At 39.8% G+C, this 19152-nt stretch overlaps 2 protein-coding genes and 1 pseudogene across 2 annotated transcripts; all 3 read left to right on the top strand.

The window, feature by feature from the left end:
* Nucleotides 1-1390: 1390 nt before the first annotated feature.
* LOC119368883 (probable indole-3-pyruvate monooxygenase YUCCA10) lies at nucleotides 1391-3163 on the top strand. The gene is made up of 4 exons (XM_037634010.1): nucleotides 1391-2089; nucleotides 2355-2588; nucleotides 2674-2796; nucleotides 2890-3163. Exons 1-4 carry the CDS (start codon nucleotides 1391-1393, stop codon nucleotides 3067-3069), a joined length of 1236 nt encoding a protein of 411 aa, XP_037489907.1. The 3' UTR covers nucleotides 3070-3163.
* Nucleotides 3164-7838: 4675 nt separating this feature from the next.
* LOC119368881 (probable indole-3-pyruvate monooxygenase YUCCA10) lies at nucleotides 7839-9519 on the top strand. The gene is made up of 4 exons (XM_037634009.1): nucleotides 7839-8537; nucleotides 8805-9038; nucleotides 9124-9246; nucleotides 9340-9519. Exons 1-4 carry the CDS (start codon nucleotides 7839-7841, stop codon nucleotides 9517-9519), a joined length of 1236 nt encoding a protein of 411 aa, XP_037489906.1.
* A 4747-nt stretch (nucleotides 9520-14266) lies between these two features.
* LOC119368880 lies at nucleotides 14267-16104 on the top strand (annotated as a pseudogene).
* The last annotated feature ends 3048 nt before the right edge of the window (nucleotides 16105-19152 follow it).

Genomic DNA, 19152 nt, shown 5'->3' with positions numbered 1-19152 from the left:
CGCTTATTTGCGTAGGACATGTTTGACCAATGTTGTGACCACGCAAGGGATAACTGGTTCTTGATGTGGGAGGACGCGAAGAAGATGCGGTTGATAGTGAGTGGGGAGTTCCACAGAGAAATGCGGGAGTTCCTCCGCAAGCAAAAATGATCCAAGGGAAGTGACCATCTGGAAAGAAGAGAAGGTGCTACTTGTTTGTACCACATGCTCCTTCATGTGAGGAAGGCCTAAATATACATACCCAGCAGACAAGTCTTTAGACGATCCAACTGCAGGAGGCAGAGTGGTAGTCTGGCAGATGTTGAAATCATTTGGACTCCACGGTTATAAATCGAATGTAATCATATGTTTCATAGGTTCAGTCTGCGGTTTGCGCCATGCTAAATGTAAGCCACAGAAGGTAGTGGATTATTCTGTTAGGCAAATCAAAATCCGATGACTGTACGTGATCCACTTCTCCAGTTTAGTTTTGCATGGAAGTTGCGTACAATTGTGATTAATCTATGTCAGTCAGTTTGGAACCAGACATGTTTGCAAAACCGCATCCAGACAGGATTGACAATTTTGATTTTCAATAAATTTGTTTATTATCTTTTTAACAAAATATATCCACACTCTGGTGTGTAGAGTTAAAAATACAATGAGCGTTAAATTATGTTCAGGCATAGGACAATATGAATATACCAAAGTTGAAATATGGCCTCACATTAAACGAGTGTTCAGTATAGAAACAAATTTATATTTAAAAAACTGGTTTCAAATATTTGAACTAAAGTTCCACTTTTTTGTTCACAACATCGAACGGCTCGTTGTGTTGACACCAAAGGTATGGCAATGGTCGTCAACTCAACCGGAGGCAAAACCAAAACTGACCCTCTTACAACTGAACCGGAGGCAAAACTAGCCGACAAAACCGTTTAACATGGTTGGTAACAAATCCTTCTGAGATGATTCTTTCCTTTTGTCATCCACATTATATTAACTAGAGAAAATGAAATAGGACTTTGCCTATAAATGTGTGTTTGGAAATCAGACTTATCCTTATCATATCCTATATCATCTACAAAGAGGAAGAAACACTTGAATATTATTAGAGTAGTAATTGTCATTGGTGACGATGCGAAAGGAAAGAAACATGAAGAATCTTTAATCTACACATTAAAAAGATGGTCGATAAGTTTCCAATACCAACAATCGATCAACGGTGTGTTTCCTACCTATTTTGTATCAGTACACGCTTTCACAACCAACAACGGCTCCATTTTTAGATGGAAATACTCCTACACACTAGGATTAGGCCTCAATAAATATTTACCTTTTTCATCCCTCAATCCATAAAACAGATTGGCCCATGAAGGATGCCAGTATATATATGCCCCCATACACGAGCATGTCCTCCAAAGTTCATCGAGCAAATACACAAACACTGGACTACCACCGAACTTATCCCACAACTTTGTTGAGTCTTCTCTTTGAAATGGAGGGTGTTACAGTGTTGATTGTTGGTGCTGGGCCAGCAGGCCTCACAACGGCAGCATGCCTTAGCCAATTCTCAATTCCTTATGCCATCGTCGAGCGCGAGAGCTGTAGCGCGTCACTCTGGCGGAACCGCGCGTATGATCGCCTCAAGCTGCATCTTGCAAAGGAGTTATGTGAGTTGCCACACATGTCATACCCTGTAGATGCACCAACATACATACCAAAAACCTTGTTTGTGAAGTACTTGGATGACTATGTTGAGCGTTTCAACATTCAACCAAAGTATCTCACCAGCGTGGAGTCATCCACATATGACAATGATGAAAAATGTTGGTCCATTGTGGCAAAGGACATGTCAAAGTGCACCACAGTCAAGTTCATGGCGAAGTTTCTTGTTGTGGCAAGTGGTGAGAATAGTGCAGAGAATATTCCAATGTTCCCTGGACTGGAAAACTTTCCAGGTGATGTTATCCACTCCTCAAGCTACAAGTCAGGCAAGAGCTACTCTGGCAAGAATGTATTGGTCATTGGATCTGGCAACTCCGGGATGGAAATTGCTTATGACCTTGTGACCCATGGTGCCAACACATCGATTGTTATACGAAGCCCGGTACGTACGTGCACTATATATTTTCACTGGGTGCATGAACGCAAATTCTTAGTATAGTTATTAATAGAAGAGATGCAATTTTCAGTGTTTTACTAATAGGAAGTATTTCACATAGAAAAAGAGATGGACTATTTTATATCACACACAAACAACTGAAAGACTAGAGGAACCACAGGACAAAAATTTATTTCTTGAAAGAAGAAATTCTATGAAAATTTATATCATGCATACTTCAAAAGAGGTGTGACGTGTTTTGTTGTTGCAGATTCATGTAATGACAAAGGAATTAATTCATTTGGGGATGACACTTGCTCACCGTATTCCATTGAATCTAGTGGATAAACTCCTTGTGATGGCAGCGTATTTAATATTTGGAGACCTGTCACAGCATGGCATCACAAGGCCAAAAATGGGTCCAATGACCCTCAAATCAGAAACAGGCCGATCTGCAGTAATTGATGTTGGGACTGTTGGATTGATCAAAAAAGGCATCATCAAAGTAAGTATGTCATTGACATGACATAAATTTATAACATATGTTGATTTGATATGCCAAGTTATCAATGTATTTTTATCTCCTAAAGGTTCAAGGGAGCATTAGTAAGATCAAGGTCAACATAGTTAAATTTCAATGCAGTAAAAGAATGTCATTTGATGCAATTGTGTTTGCAACTGGATACAAAAGCACGGCAAATATGTGGCTCAAGGTAATATAGCTTGTGTTTGAACATGTCTGAGTTTGTTTTCTTGGTGTAACCATTATTAAATCTGCTAACAAGGTCTATATGTTTTTAATCCAGGATGGTGAGAGCATGTTAAATGGCAATGGACTGCCCATCCAAAAATATCCGAATCATTGGAAAGGTGAAAATGGGCTCTACTGTGCTGGGTTGGCGAGGAGAGGATTAGCTGGTATTGCAACAGATGCCAAGAATATCGCTAATGACATCAAATCTGTGATGGACTCTATGTCAAGTTAAATCATCTTTTACATGTAGTTTACCATGGCAAGCATGCTAGAAGGTTGATTCTTTGAGAAATATATCCATTGTGTCACCTTTCTATCTAGCTTTTAGACAAGTAAATTTATGTTTATTTTAAGATCCATAAGTGCCCCAAAGAGAGATGTACTATTATACCATAATCAAGGGCTTTGTACTATTATTACGCGGAGATATTTCTAATTTTGGTTGAACCTACAACTGTGTATTATATTTTATTTACTTGAAATTACATGTGTAAAAGGCATGCGCTCAATACTCTATTATCTATACCAAAATCTCTTGTGGATTGTTTACCCCATCAACATACAACTGTAGGAGGTACTAATCACATCAGCCTAAAATAAATGCATAGTTCACTACATCCATCCATGGCCGGTACTGTGGTGCTATTTAGTCTTAGTATGGCACTAGTTATCATTCCGTGCATCTGCATGGGGGTAGCTGACATATTTTAAATCATTAAAAATATTTGTGAACATATTTTGAAACTTAAAACTAAAACTTAGAACACCATATGATGGAAAACTACTATTTAGAACGTGTATTTGTGGTTACGTGATACACGTATCCTTAACTGTTGTGGACACAGTTTTTTGCGCCTGAAGCGCAGGGTTTGCAGTATGCAGTAAGTTTTCCATCGGCTGAGATCCAAGGTATCCATCCGCATAGCCTTAGATATAAATTGCTTATTACCTTGCGACCATGGTGCCAATACTTAGATTGTTATACGAAGGCTGATATGTACTACTTGCACTAAATATTTTCACTGGGTACATGAACGCAATTTTTTAGTATAGTTACCACTGGAAGAGATCCATTTTTTTAGTATTTTACTAATAGAAAGTTTTCACATATATAAGAGATGGACTGTTTGATATGACGCACAAACAAACAAACGACTAGAGGAACTACATGACAAACAATTAACTTTTGAAAGAAGAAATTCTATGAAATTTTGTTTTATCATGCATGCTTCAAAAGAGGTGTGACATGTCTTTTGGTTGCAGATTCATGTAATGACTACAGAATTTATTCAGTTGGGATGACACTTGCTCCCCATCTTTCACTAAATCTAGTGAATAACCTCTTTGTGACTGCAGCGAATTTCATATTTGGAGACCTATCGAGGCGTGGCATCACAAGGACCAAAACCAAAAATGGATCACAATGACCCTCAAGTTAGAAACCTACCGATCCATAGTGATTGATGTTGGGACTGTTGGATTAATAAAAAAATCATTAGCAGAGTATTTGGAATATTTGAAGGAATCTGCCTTATTAGTCATATTTTTTATAGTTGAAACTAATAAGTAGACCTTTTCTCTCATAATGTCGGTTTGTTTTCTAGTTGGCACTTCTAGAGAGATCCTAGTCATCTACCTAGATAATATAGATCTGACTTAAATGCGCAATTATATATTTCAAAAATAAGGCACTTACATGACGAAGAAGGTGGCTACTTGCATATATACTGAATGTTCATTTTATTTGAAGGCATAACAAGCAATCATTTATTTTCTTTTTGGAGAAACACCGACATTGGATTTATAGAAGTGTCAATGGGATATATAGAACATCATTTGGATCAAGACAATAAGAAATCCTAAGTACCCTTTTTTACAATGTGAACTGACGGAATAAAGCATATATAGTGGATGAGCTTCTCCCAGTTTTGTCTATCACTTGTATCAACCGATGACTTATTGGAATTTACTGACTTCCAAGACAAAATATACTCGGATGGCAAAGATTGCCGATGCCAAACTTGAATTAGCTAAAAGCAACTATAACCAGTAACTGAAATATGATCTTAACACGCTCGTGCATTGGCGGAGTGTACCTCTGTATTCTGTTTTCCCTTTTAAAAAATAGCACATTTAACTGATGCATATTTCGAGCAATCTTCAAATCATTCAAAAAAATCTGAGGCATTGTTCGGCCAGTCTCCTGAGTATGACATGATAGGCCGGCCCCTTAAGCAAGGAGAAGAAGCAGGCAGGCCCAGCAATGACGAGCGAGGCCTCCACAAGTCCACAGAAACAAAACCCGCCAATCCGCCATCCTCCTTCCTCGTCTAGGGTTCTACTACACAGTGTTGTCGTCTCCCTCCCCACCTCCGTCCCCCGCCGCCCCGCCTCCTACCCGGCAGACCACCACCAAGGCCTGAGCCAGCGGCCATGACCGGCAAGAAGCACAAGTCCTCCAAGAAGCAGCCCAAGGGCAGCCGCTCGGCGCCGACGCCGACGCGGTGGCCGACACCGGGAAGCGCCGTCGCTCCGGCGCCGCCAAACGCCACCAGGCCGAGGAGGAGTTAATGCCCTCCTCCATCAGCGCCAAGATCCTCCGCAAGGCCCTCAAGCAGCAGCAGGAGCTGCAGGAGGAGATCCTCCACGTACTATTCAGTCTTCGAATGGCACAAATTATCAACCTGTGCTACTACATGGGCTAGCTAACATACTAATAAATCATTAAAAATATCTGTGAACTGATTTAGAAACTTAAAACTAAAAGTTAGAACACCATATGACGGAAACTACTATTTAGAACGTGTATTTGTGGTTACATGATACTTGTATCCTTATATGTTGTGGACACAGTTTGTTGTGCCCGAGGCGCCCAGGGTTTGCAGTATGCAGTAAGATTTCCATCGGCTGAGATCCAAGGTATCCATCCGTCTAGTCTTGGATATAAATTGCTTATGACCTTGCGACCATGGTGCCAATACTTCGATTATTATACGGAGCCTGATATGTACTACATGCACTATATATTTTCATTAGGTACATGAACACCATTTTTTTAGTATAGTCACCACTAGAATAGATGCATTTTTTCAGTATTATTACTAATAGAAAGTATTTCACATATATAAGAGATGGACTGTTTTATATCACGCACAAACAACAAAAAGACTAGAGGAACTACATGACAAAAAAATAACAATTGAAAGAAGAAATTCTATGAAATTTTGTTCTATCAGGCATGCTTCAAAAGAGGCGTGACATGTCTTTTGGTTGCATATTCATGTGATGACAAGAGAATTAATTTAGTTGGGATGACACTTGCTCACTTTCTTTCACTAAATCTAGTGGGTGACCTCTTTGTGACGGCGGCGAATGTCATATTTGGAGATCGATCGAGGTATATGGCGTCACAAGGCCCAAAACCAAAAATGGTCGAATGACCCTCAAGTTAGAAACCAACCGACCCACAACCATTGAGTTGGGACTGTTGGATTAATAAACCCTTCACCCATCAAACCCTTCCAGCTCCTTGCGGATGGACGGTGCTTGGACACATTTGAAAACCTATACTCTAGTAGTCTGATTACCACTATACTTACATCTGGGTGCCGCTTATTTGCGTAGGACATGTTTGACCAATGTTGTGACCACGCAAGGGATAACTGGTTCTTGTTGTGGGAGGACGCGAAGAAGATGCGGTTGATAGTGAGTGGGGAGTTCCACAGAGAAATGCGGGAGTTCCTCCGCAAGCAAAAATGATCCAAGGGAAGTGACCATCTGGAAAGAAGAGAAGGTGCTACTTGTCTGTACCACATGCTCCTTCATGTGAGGAAGGCCTGAATATACCTACCCAGCAGACAAGTCTTTAGAAGATCCAACTGCAGGAGGCAGAGTGGTAGTCTGGCAGATGTTGAAATCATTTGGACTCGACGGTTGTAAATCGAATGTAATCATATGTTTGATAGGTTCAGTCTGTGGTTTGCGCCATGCTAAATGTAAGCCACAGAAGGTAGTGGATTATTCTGTTAGGCAAATCAAAATCCGATGAACTGTACGTGATCCACTTCTCCAGTTCAGCTTTGCATGGAAGTTGCGTACAATTGTGATTAATCTGTGTCAGTCAGTTTGGAACCAGACATGTTTGCAAAACCGCATCCAGACAGGATTGACAATTTTGATTTTCAGTAAATTTGTTTATTATCTTTTTAACAAAATATATCCACACTCTGGTGTGTAGAGTTAAAAATACAATGAGCGTTCAATTATGTTCAGGCATAGGACAATATAAATATACCAAAGTTGAAATATGGCCTCACATTAAACGAGTGTTCAGTATAAAAACAAATTTATATTTAAAAAACTGGTTTCAAATATTTGAACTAAAGTTCCACTTTTTTTGTTCACAGCATCGAACGGCTCGTTGTGTTGACACCAAAGGTATGGCAATGGTCGTCAACTCAACCAGAGGCAAAACCAAAACTGACTGTCTTACAACTGAACCGGAGGCAAAACTAGCCGACAAAACCGGTTAACATGGTTGGTAACAAATCCTTCTGAGATGATTGTTTCCTTTTGTCATCCACATTATATTAACTAGAGAAAATGAAATAGGACTTTGCCTATAAATGTGTGTTTGGAAATCAGACTTATCCTTATCATATCCTATATCATATACAAAGAGGAAGAAATACTTGAATATTATTAGAATAGTAATTGTCATTGGTGACGATGCGAAAGGAAAGAGACATGAAGAATCTTTTATCTACACATAAAAAAGATGGTCGATAAGTTTCCAATACCAAAAATCGATCAACGGTGTGTTTCCTACCTATTAAGTATCAGTACACGCTTTCACAACCAACAACGGCTCCATTTTTAGATGGAAATACTCCTACACACTAGGATTAGGCCTCAATAAATATTTACCTTTTTCATCCCTCAATCCATAAAACTGATTGGCCCATGAAGGATGCCAGTATATATATGCCCCCATACACGAGCATGTCCTCCAAAGTTCATCGAGCAAACACACAAACACTGGACTACCACCGAACTTCTCCCACAACTTTGTCAAGTCTTCTCTTTGAAATGGAGGGTGTTACAGTGTTGATTGTTGGTGCTGGGCCAGCAGGCCTTGCAACGGCAGCATGCCTTAGCCAATTCTCAATTCCTTATGCCATCGTCGAGCGCGAGAGTTGTAGCGCGTCACTCTGGCGCAACCGCGCGTATGATCGCCTCAAGCTGCATCTCGCAAAGGAGTTCTGTGAGTTGCCACACATGTCATACCCTGTAGATGCACCAACATACATACCAAAAACCTTGTTTGTGAAGTACTTGGATGACTATGTTGAGCATTTCAACATTCAACCAAAGTATCTCACCAGCGTGGAGTCATCCACATATGCCAATGATGAAAAATGTTGGTCCATTGTGGCAAAGGACATGTCAAAGTGCACCACAGTCAAGTTCATGGCGAAGTTTCTTATCGTGGCAAGTGGTGAGAATAGTGCAGAGAATATTCCAATGTTCCCTGGACTGGAAAACTTTCCAGGTGATGTTATCCACTCCTCAAGCTACAAGTCAGGCAAGAGCTACTCTGGCAAGAATGTATTGGTCATTGGATCTGGCAACTCCGGGATGGAAATTGCTTATGACCTTGCGACCCATGGTGCCAACACATCGATTGTTATACGAAACACGGTACGTACGTGCACTATATATTTTCACTGGGTGCATGAACGCAAATTCTTAGTATAGTTATTAATAGAAGAGATGCAATTTTCAGTGTTTTACTAATAGGAAGTATTTCACATAGAAAAAGAGATGGACTATTTTATATCACACACAAACAACTGAAAGACTAGAGGAACCACATGACAAAAATTTATTTCTTGAAAGAAGAAATTCTATGAAAATTTATTTATCATGCATACTTCAAAAGAGGTGTGACGTGTTTTGTTGTTGCAGATTCATGTAATGACAAAGGAATTAATTCGTTTGGGGATGACACTTGCTCACCGTCTTCCATTGAATCTAGTGGATAAACTCCTTGTGATGGCAGCGTATTTAATATTTGGAGACCTGTCACAGCATGGCATCACAAGGCCAACAATGGGTCCAATGACCCTCAAATCAGAAACAGGCCGATCTGCCGTAATTGATGTTAGGACTGTTGGATTGATCAAAAAAGGCATCATCAAAGTAAGTATGTCATTGACATGACATAAATTTATAACATATGTTGATTTGATATGCCAAGTTATCTATGTATTTTTATCTCCTAAAGGTTCAAGGGAGCATTAGTAAGATCAAGGGCAACATAGTTAAATTTCAATGCAGTAAAAGAATGTCATTTGATGCAATTGTGTTTGCAACTGGATACAAAAGCACGGCAAATATGTGGCTCAAGGTAATATAGCTTGTGTTTGAACATGTCTGAGTTTGTTTTCTTGGTGTAACCATTATTAAATCTACTAACAAGGTCTATGTGTTTTTAATCCAGGATGGTGAGAGCATGTTAAATGGCAACGGACTGCCCATCCAAAAATATCCGAATCATTGGAAAGGTGAAAATGGGCTCTACTGTGTTGGGTTGGCGAGGAGAGGATTAGCTGGTATTGCAACAGATGCCAAGAATATCGCTAATGACATCAAATCTGCGATGGACTCTATGTCAAGTTAAATCATCTTTTAGGTGTAGTTTACCATGGCGAGCATGCTAGAAGGTTGATTCTTTGAGAAATATATCCATTGTGTCACCTTTCTATCTAGCTTTTAGACAAGTAAATTTATGTTTATTTTAAGATTCATATGTGCCCCGAAGAGAGATGTACTATTATACTATAATCAAGGGCTTCGTACTATTATGACGCGGAGAGATTTCTAATTTTGGTTGAACCTACAACTGTGTATTATATTTTATTTACTTGAAATTACATGTGTAAAAGGCATGCACTCAATACTCTATTATCTATACCAAAATCTCTTGTGGCGTGTTTACCCCATCAACATACAACTGTAGGAGGTAGTAATCACATCAGCCTAAAATAAATGCATAGTTCACTACATCCATCCATGGCGGTACTGTGGTGCTATTTAGTCTTAGTATGGCACTAGTTATCATCCCGTGCATCTGCATGGGGGTAGCTGACATACTATAAATCATTAAACATATTTGTGAACATATTTTGAAACTTAAAACTAAAACTTAGAACACCAGATGACGGAAAACTACTATTTAGAACGTGTATTTGTGGTCACGTGATACACGTATCCTTAACTGTTGTGGACACAGTTCTTTGTGCCCGAAGCGCAGGGTTTGCAGTATGCAGTAAGTTTTCCATCGGCTGAGATCCACGGTATCCATCCGCATAGCCTTAGATATAAATTGCTTATTACCTCGCGACCATGGTGCCAATACTTCGATTGTTATACGAAGGCTGATATGTACTACTTGCACTAAATATTTTCACTGGGTACATGAACGCAATTTTTTAGTATAGTTACCACTGGAAGAGATCTATTTTTTTAGTATTATTACTAATAGAAAGTTTTCACATATATAAGAGATGGACTGTTTGATATGACGCACAAACAAACAAACGACTAGAGGAACTACATGACAAACAATAAACTTTTGAAAGAAGAAATTCTATGAAATTTTGTTTTATCATGCATGCTTCAAAAGAGGTGTGACATGTCTTTTTGTTGCAGATTCATGTAATGACTACAGAATTTATTCAGTTGGGATGACACTTGCTCACCATCTTTCACTAAATCTAGTGAATAACCTCTTTGTGACTGCAGCGAATTTCATATTTGCAGACCTATCGAGGCATGGCATCACAAGGACCAAAACCAAAAATGGATCCCAATGACCATCAAGTTAGAAACCTACCGATCCATAGTGATTGATGTTGGGACTGTTGGATTAATAAAAAAATCATCAGCAGAGTATTTGGAATATTTGAAGGAATCTGCCTTATTAGTCACATTTTTTATAGTTGAAACTAATAAGTAGACCTTTTCTCTCATAATGTCGGTTTGTTTTCTAGTTGGCACTTCTAGAGAGATCCTAGTCATCTACCTAGATAATATAGATCTGACGTAAATGCGCAATTATATATTTCAAAAATAAGGCACTTACATGACAAAGAAGGTGGCTACTTGCATATATACTGGATGTTCATTATATTTGAAGGCATAACAAGCAATCATTTGTTTTCTTTTTGGAGAAACACCGACATTGGATTTATAGAAGTGTCAATGGGACATATAGAACATCATTTGAATCAAGACAATAATAAATCCTAAGTACCCTTTTTTACAATGTGAAATGACGGAATAAAGCATATATAGTGGATGAGCTTCTCCCAGTTTTGTCTATCACTTGTATCAAACGATGACTCATTGGAATTTACTGACTTCCAAGACAAAATATACTCGGATGGCAAAGATTGCTGATGCCAAACTTGAATTAGCTAAAAGCGACTATAACCAGTAACAGAAATATGATCTTAACACGCTCGTGGATTGGCGGAGTGTACCTCTGTATTCTGTTTTCCCTTTTAAAAAATACACATTTAACTGATGCATTGTTCAAGCAATCTTCAAATCATTCAAAAAAATCTGAGCCATTGTTCGGCCAGTCTCCTGAGTATGACATGATAGGCCGGCCCCTTAAGCAAGGAGAAGAAGCAAGCAGGCCCAGCAATGACGAGCGAGGCCTCCACAAGTCCACAGAAACAAAACCCGCCAATACGCCATCCTCCTTCCTCCTCTAGGGTTTTACTACACAGTGCTGCCGTCTCCCTCCCCACATCCGTCCCCCGCTGCCCCGCCTCCTACCCGGCAGACCACCACCGAGGCCCGAGCCAGCGGCCATGACCGGCAAGAAGCACAAGTCCTCCAAGAAGCAGCCCAAGGGCAGCCGCTCGGCGCCGACGCCGACGCGGTGGCCGACACCGGGAAGCGCCGTTGCTCCGGCGCCGCCAAACGCCACCAGGCCGAGGAGGAGGAGTTCATGCCCTCCACCATCGGCGCCAAGATCCTCCGCAAGGCCCTCAAGTAGCAGTAGGAGCAACAGGAGGAGATCCTCCACGTACTATTCAGTCTTCGAATGGCACAAATTATCAACATGTGCTACTACATGGGCTAGCTGACGTACTAATAAATCATTAAAAATATCTGTGAACTGATTTAGAAACTTAAAACTAAAAGTTAGAACACCATACGACGGAAAACTACTATTTAGAATGTGTATTTGTGGTTACATGATACTTCTATCCTTATATGTTGTGGACACAGTTTGTTGTGCCCGAGGCGCCCAGGGTTTGCAGTATGCAGTAAGTTTTCCATCGGCTGAGATCCAAGGTATCCATCCGTCTAGTCTTGGATATAAATTGCTTATGACCTTCCGACCATGGTGCCAATACTTCGATTATTATACGGAGCCTGATATGTACTACATGCACTATATATTTTCATTAGGTACATGAACACCATTTTTTAGTATAGTCACCACTAGAATAGATGCTTTTTTCAGTATTATTACTAATAGAAAGTATTTCACATATATAAGAGATGGACTGTTTTATATCACGCACAACCAACAAAAAGACTAGAGGAACTACATGACAAAAAAATAACAATTAAAAGAAGAAATTCTATGAAATTTTGTTCTATCAGGCATGCTTCAAAAGAGGCGTGGCATGTCTTTTGGTTGCATATTCATGTGATGACAAGAGAATTAATTTAGTTGGGATGACACTTGCTCACTTTCTTTCACTAAATCTAGTGGGTGACCTCTTTGTGACGGCGGCGAATGTCATATTTGGAGATCGATCGAGGTATATGGCGTCACAAGGCCCAAAACCAAAAATGGTCGAATGACCCTCAAGTTAGAAACCAACCGACCCACAACCATTGAGTTGGGACTGTTGGATTAATAAACCTTCACCCATCAAACCCTTCCCGCTCCTTGCGGATGGACGGTGCTTGGACACATTTGAAAACCTATACTCTAGTAGTCTGATTACCACTATACTTACATCTGGGTGCCGCTTATTTGCGTAGGACATGTTTGACCAATGTTGTGACCACGCAAGGGATAACTGGTTCTTGTTGTGGGAGGACGCGAAGAAGATGCGGTTGATAGTGAGTGGGGAGTTCCACAGAGAAATGCGGGAGTTCCTCCGCAAGCAAAAATGATCCAAGGGAAGTGACCATCTGGAAAGAAGAGAAGGTGCTACTTGTCTGTACCACATGCTCCTTCATGTGAGGAAGGCCTGAATATACCTACCCAGCAGACAAGTCTTTAGAAGATCCAACTGCAGGAGGCAGAGTGGTAGTCTGGCAGATGTTGAAATCATTTGGACTCGACGGTTGTAAATCGAATGTAATCATATGTTTGATAGGTTCAGTCTGCGGTTTGCGCCATGCTAAATGTAAGCCACAGAAGGTAGTGGATTATTCTGTTAGGCAAATCAAAATCCGATGAACTGTATGTGATCCACTTCAAGTTGCGTACAATTGTGATTAATCTGTGTCAGTCGGTTTGGAACCAGACATGTTTGCAAAACCGGATCCAGGCAGGATTGACAATTTTGATTTTCAGTAAATTTGTTTATTATCTTTTTAACAAAATATATCCACACTCTGGTGTGTAGAGTTAAAAATACAATGAGTGTTCAATTATGTTCAGGCATAGAACAATATGAATATACCAAAGTTGAAATATGGCCTCACATTAAACGAGTGTTCAGTATAGAAACAAATTTATATTTAAAAACTGGTTTCAAATATTTGAACTAAAGTTCCACTTTTTTTGTTCACAACATCGAACGGCTCGTTGTGTTGACACCAAAGGTATGGCAATGGTTGTCAACTCAACCGGAGGCAAAACCAAACTGACTGTCTTACAACTGAACCGGAGGCAAAACTAGCCGACAAAACCGGTTAACATGGTTGGTAACAAATCCTTCTGAGATGATTGTTTCCTTTTGTCATCCACATTATATTAACTAGAGAAAATGAAATAGGACTTTGCCTATAAATGTGTGTTTGGAAATCAGACTTATCCTTATCATATCCTATATCATATACAAAGAGGAAGAAACACTTGAATATTATTAGAGTAGTAATTGTCATTGGTGACGATGCGAAAGGAAAGAAACATGAAGAATCTTTAATCTACACATAAAAAAGATGGTCGATAAGTTTCCAGTACCAACAATCGATCAACGGTGTGTTTCCTACCTATTTTGTATCAGTACACGCTTTCACAACCAACAACGGCTCTATTTTTAGATGGAAATACTCCTACACACTAGGATTAGGCCTCAATAAATATTTACCTTTTTCATCCCTCAATCCATAAAACTGATTGGCCCATGAAGGATGCCAGTATATATATGCCCCCATACACGAGCATGTCCTCCAAAGTTCATCGAGCAAACACACAAACACTGGACTACCACCGAACTTATCCCACAACTTTGTCAAGTCTTCTCTTTGAAATGGAGGGTGTTACAGTGTTGATTGTTGGTGCTGGGCCAGCAGGCCTCGCAACGGCAGCATGCCTTAGCCAATTCTCAATTCCTTATGCCATCGTCGAGCGCGAGAGTTGTAGCGCGTCACTCTGGCGCAACCGCGCGTATGATCGCCTCAAGCTGCATCTCGCAAAGGAGTTCTGTGAGTTGCCACACATGTCATACCCTGTAGATGCACCAAATACATACCAAAAACCTTGTTTGTGAAGTACTTGGATGACTATGTTGAGCATTTCAACATTCAACCAAAGTATCTCACCAGCATGGAGTCATCCACATATGACAATGATGAAAAATGTTGGTCCATTGTGGCAAAGGACATGTCAAAGTGCACCACAGTCAAGTTGATGGCGAAGTTTCTTGTTGTGGCAAGTGGTGAGGATAGTGCAGAGAATATTCCAATGTTCCCTGGACTGGAAAACTTTCCAGGTGATGTTATCCACTCCTCAAGCTACAAGTCAGGCAAGAGCTACTCTGGCAAGAATGTATTGGTCATTGGATCTGGCAACTCCGGGATGGAAATTGCTTATGACCTTGCGACCCATGGTGCCAACACATCGATTGTTATACGAAGCCCGATACGTACGTGCACTATATATTTTCACTGGGTGCATGAACGCAAATTCTTAGTATAGTTATTAATAGAAGAGATGCAATTTTCAGTGTTTTACTAATAGGAAGTATTTCACATAGAAAAAGAGATGGACTATTTTATATCACACACAAACAACTGAAAGACTAGAGGAACCACATGACAAAAATTTATTTCTTGAAAGATGAAATTCTATGAAAATTTATTTATCATGCATACTTCAAAAGAGATGTGACGTGTTTTGTTGTTGCAGATTCATGTAATGACAAAGGAATTAATTCGTTTGGGGATGACACTTGCTCACCGTCTTCCATTGAATCTAGTGGATAAACTCCTTGAGATGGCAGCGTATTTAATATTTGGAGACCTGTCACAGCATGGCATCACAAGGCCAAAAAATGGGTCCAATGACCCTCAAATCAGAAACAGGCCGATCTGCAGTAATTGATGTTGGGACTGTTGGATTGATCAAAAAAGGCATCATCAAAGTAAGTATGTCATTGACATGACATAAATTTATAACATATGTTGATTTGATATGCCAAGTTATCAATGTATTTTTATCTCCTAAAGGTTCAAGGGAGCATTAGTAAGATCAAGGGCAACATAGTTAAATTTCAATGCAGTAAAAGAATGTCATTTGATGCAATTGTGTTTGCAACTGGATACAAAAGCACGGCAAATATGTGGCTCAAGGTAATATAGCTTGTGTTTGAACATGTCTGAGTTTGTTTTCTTGGTGTAACCATTATTAAATCTGCTAACTAGGTCTAAGTGTTTTTAATCCAGGATGGTGTGAGCATGTTAAATGGCAACGGACTGCCCATCCAAAAATATCCGAATCATTGGAAAGGTGAAAATGGGCTCTACTATGCTGGGTTGGCGAGGAGAGGATTAGCTGGTATTGCAACAGATGCCAAGAATATCGCTAATGACATCAAATCTGTGATGGACTCTATGTCAAGTTAAATCATCTTTTACATGTAGTTTACCATGGCAAGCATGCTAGAAGGTTGATTCTTTGAGAAATATATCCATTGTGTCACCTTTCTATCTAGCTTTTAGACAAGTAAATTTATGTTTATTTTAAGATTCATATGTGCCCCGAAGAGAGATGTACTATTATACTATAATCAAGGGCTTTGTACTATTATTACGCGGAGAGATTTCTAATTTTGGTTGAACCTACAACTGTGTATTATATTTTATTTACTTGAAATTACATGTGTAAAAGGCATGCGCTCAATACTCTATTATCTATACCAAAATCTCGTGTGGCGTGTTTACCCCATCAACATACAACTGTAGGAGGTAGTAATCACATCAGCCTAAAATAAATGCATAGTTCACTACATCCATCCATGGCCGGTACTGTGGTGCTATTTAGTCTTAGTATGGCACTAGTTATCATCCCGTGCATCTGCATGGGGGTAGCTGACATACTATAAATCATTAAAAATATTTGTGAACATATTTTGAAACTTAAAACTAAAACTTAGAACACCGTATGACGGAAAACTACTATTTAGAACGTGTATTTGTGGTTACGTGATACACGTATCCTTAACTGTTGTGGACACAGTTTTTTGTGCCCGAAGCGCAGGGTTTGCAGTATGCAGTAAGTTTTCCATCGGCTGAGATCCAAGGTATCCATCTGCATAGCCTTAGATATAAATTGCTTATTACCTCGCGACCATGGTGCCAATACTTCGATTGTTATACGAAGGCTGATATGTACTACTTGCACTAAATATTTTCACTGGGTACATGAACGCAATTTTTTAGTGAAGTTACCACTGGAAGAGATCCATTTTTTTAGTATTATTACTAATAGAAAGTTTTCACATATATAAGAGATGGACTGTTTGATATGACGCACAAACAAACAAACGACTAGAGGAACTAGATGACAAACAATTAACTTTTGAAAGAAGAAATTCTATGAAATTTTGTTTTATCATGCATGCTTCAGAAGAGGTGTGACATGTCTTTTGGTTGCAGATTCATGTAATGACTACAGAATTTATTCAGTTGGGATGACACTTGCTCACCATCTTTCACTAAATCTAGTGAATAACCTCTTTGTGACTGCAGCGAATTTCATATTTGGAGACCTATCGAGGCATGGCATCACAAGGACCAAAACCAAAAATGGATCACAATGACCCTCAAGTTAGAAACCTACCGATCCATAGTGATTGATGTTGGGACTGTTGGATTAATAAAAAAATCATCAGCAGAGTATTTGGAATATTTGAAGGAATCTGCCTTATTAGTCATATTTTTTATAGTTGAAACTAATAAGTACACCTTTTCTCTCATAATGTCGGTTTGTTTTCTAGTTGGCACTTCTAGAGAGATCCTAGTCATCTACCTAGATAATATAGATCTGACTTACATGCACAATTATATATTTCAAAAATAAGGCACTTACATGACAAAGAAGGTGGCTAGTTGCATATATACTGAATGTTCATTATATTTGAAGGCATAACAAGCAATCATTTGTTTTCTTTTTGGAGAAACACCGACATTGGATTTATAGAAGTGTCAATGGGATATATAGAACATCATTTGAATCAAGACAATAAGAAATCCTAAGTACCCTATTTTACAATGTCAACTGATGGAATAAAGCATATATAGTGGATGAGCTTCTCCCAGTTTTTTCTAACACTTGTATCAACCGATGACTCATTGGAATTTACTGACTTCCAGGACAAAATATACTCGGATGGCAAAGATTGCTGATGCCAAACTTGAATTAGCTAAAAGCAACTATAACCAGTAACTGAAATATGATCTTAACACGCTCGTGGATTGGCGGAGTGTACCTCTGTATTATGTTTTCCCTTTTAAAAAATAGCACATTTAACTGATGCATTGTTCGAGCAATCTTCAAATCATTCAAAAAAAATCTGAGGCATTATTCGGCCAGTCTCCTGAGTATGACATGATAGGCCGGCCCCTTAAGCAAGGAGAAGAAGCAAGCAGGCCCAGGAATGACGAGCGAGGCCTCCACAAGTCCACAGAAACAAAACCCGCCAATCCGCCATCCTCCTTCCTCCTCTAGGGTTTTACTACACAGTGCTGCCATCTCCCTCCCCACCTCCATCCCCCGCCGCCCTGCCTCCTACCCGGCAGACCACCACCGAGGCCCGAGCCAGCGGCCATGACCGGCAAGAAGCACAAGTCCTCCAAGAAGCAGCCCAAGGGAAGCCGCTCGGCGCCGACGCCGACACGGTGGCCGACACCGGGAAGCGTCGTCGCTCCGGCGCCGCCAAACGCCACCAGGCCGAGGAGGAGGAGTTTGTGCCCTCCTCCATCAGCGCCAAGATCCTCCGCAAGGCCCTCAAACAGCAGGAGGAGATCCTCCATGTACTATTCAGTCTTCGAATGGCACAAATTATCAACCTGTGCTACTACATGGGCTAGCTGACGTACTAATAAATCATTAAAAATATCTGTGAACTGATTTAGAAACTTAAAACTAAAAGTTAGAACACCATATGACGGAAAACTACTATTTAGAACATGTATTTGTGGTTACATGATACTTGTATCCTTATATGTTGTGGACACAGTTTGTTGTGCCCGAGGCGCCCAGGGTTTGCAGTATGCAGTAAGTTTTCCATCGGCTGAGATCCAAGGTATCCATCCGTCTAGTCTTGGATATAAATTGCTTATGACCTTGCGACCATGGTGCCAATACTTCGATTATTATATGGAGCCTGATATGTACTACATGCACTATATATTTTCATTAGGTACATGAACACCATTTTTTAGTATAGTCACCACTAGAATTGATGCATTTTTCAGTATTATTACTAATAGAAAGTATTTCACATATATAAGAGATGGACTGTTTTATATCACGCAAAAACAACAAAAAGACTAGAGGAACTACATGACAAAAAAATAACAATTGAAAGAAGAAATTCTATGAAATTTTGTTCTATCAGGCATGCTTCAAAAGAGGCGTGACATGTCTTTTGGTTGCATATTCATGTGATGACAAGAGAATTAATTTAGTTGGGATGACACTTGCTCACTTTCTTTCACTAAATCTAGTGGGTGACCTCTTTGTGACGGCGGCGAATGTCATATTTGGAGATCGATCGAGGTATATGGCGTCACAAGGCCCAAAACCAAAAATGGTCGAATGACCCTC

This window comes from Triticum dicoccoides, chromosome 2B, assembly GCF_002162155.2.
Source record: "Triticum dicoccoides isolate Atlit2015 ecotype Zavitan chromosome 2B, WEW_v2.0, whole genome shotgun sequence".
Classification (NCBI taxonomy): domain Eukaryota; kingdom Viridiplantae; phylum Streptophyta; class Magnoliopsida; order Poales; family Poaceae; genus Triticum; species Triticum dicoccoides.
The sequence above is the reverse complement of the archived record's forward strand: the minus strand, read 5'-3'. Positions and strand labels throughout refer to the sequence as shown.